Source organism: Perkinsus marinus (assembly GCF_000006405.1).
Source record: "Perkinsus marinus ATCC 50983 genomic scaffold scf_1104296943166, whole genome shotgun sequence".
Taxonomy (NCBI): domain Eukaryota; phylum Perkinsozoa; order Perkinsida; family Perkinsidae; genus Perkinsus; species Perkinsus marinus.
This window is the reverse complement of record NW_003211928.1, coordinates 1-1448: the sequence shown is the minus strand read 5'-3', so window position 1 is coordinate 1448 and position 1448 is coordinate 1. Positions and strand designations below refer to the sequence as shown.

Here is a 1448-nt window from a genome sequence, read left to right as displayed (position 1 = left end):
CCACTAGGGCCGACTAGAGCTATTGTCTGACCTGCTGGAATATTCAATGTAAGCCCTTTAAGAACCTGATGACGATGAGTAATGATGAATAAAGCTGCTCCAGAAGTCCAATACTAACCTGAACCTCTGGTCGATGAGGATAAGCAAAGTCTACGTCTTTCAAGAGGAGATTCACATTGGAACCACCATAACGATCATGGTCATCATGAATCTATGCAATGTATACTCACTACAGTCATCACGCCAACCTACCGCAAAAATGCTCTGCTTCCTCCCGTCAGGACACAGTGGATCGCATTTACTGGTCCGATCAAGTAGCTCAAATACATCGTGAGCGGCCGTGCGAGCCTCCTTTATATCTCCTGAAAATGCTAAGGCCTGATGAAAAAGGACAGTGTAACACCGTGATTCACAAGAGCAGCAGCAGCAGCAGCAGGTGCCTAACAAGCTACACCATCCTTCTCGTAGTACTACCTGGCCTATGCCCAAAGCTGATAGGAAGACTCCCATAACGGCTTGTATCATACTATCAAACGGTAAACCCTCTTCTTGGATCAATACCGCACCATACCAAAAACCAAGTGCTAATGCACAGAATATCATAGCACTGGACAGCCCATAGAAAAAGCCCGACAGGAGAGCTCGCCTGCTCTGCTTACTAGCCGACTTCATAATCAACATCGCGAACCTGAGCATCGTCATAATGGAAACGATCCTCAGCTTAGTAAGAATACAATCGTACAGATCTCGAGTTCGAACCTCGGCAGTGAGAGCTCTCACTGTTCGGAGATTTTGAACAGCCTCTGAGGCTATTTGATTAGCCTGGCCTGATAGATCATCATCCGCCTTGCCAACCCCGTCACCAAAACTCGTCATTGTATCCACTGCACCTACCAAGGAGGTATCGAGTTCGAATCCCACATCAGACATTTCTTACCAGCTCCAGCTAATAAGGGGAGAGTTGCCAACATAACAGCAGCTAGCTTAGGTGATGCTGTAAAGGATACTATTATGCCGGCAATCGCAGTAGCAGTGAGCTGAGCGAATATACCTGTGTTGGCTGCTGCTGAGCATAATCACGATGTAGATGTGGTAACTAGTCTTACCTAGTTGAGTGCCAGTAAGGACATTTAACTTTAGTGCATAGTTGCCAAGAGTAGCAGTTAGACGTCCAGGTGCATGAGAGGGTTCATCAAAGTAAGCAATCTCCTGAAGATAATAATCATAATTAGCAAGGATATAGTAGCAGTAGTAGTAGATGTTATCTCCTCCTCATCCTATTCACCTGTCGTAACATTTTGGTATAACATACTGTTCTAACTCTTTTGGTAAGATGCTCACCGATGTAGGCAAAAGCCCAGAACTGTCCAATATTACCGATTGTAACACCTATGGCTATACCAACAAACCTGGAGGAAAAGGGAATAATAACAACAACGTCTTCCGAT

The 1448-nt window shown here is 45.2% G+C and overlaps 1 protein-coding gene across 1 annotated transcript; it reads right to left on the bottom strand.

The window, feature by feature from the left end:
* Positions 1-248: 248 nt before the first annotated feature.
* On the bottom strand, positions 249-1297 carry Pmar_PMAR016333 (multidrug resistance protein, putative; the record flags this gene model as incomplete). The annotated part of the gene is made up of 5 exons (XM_002781237.1): positions 249-378; positions 475-890; positions 938-1051; positions 1107-1209; positions 1286-1297. Coding segments are annotated over 5 exons (775 nt in total), but the record flags the coding sequence as incomplete, so codon positions are not given.
* Positions 1298-1448: the final 151 nt, after the last annotated feature.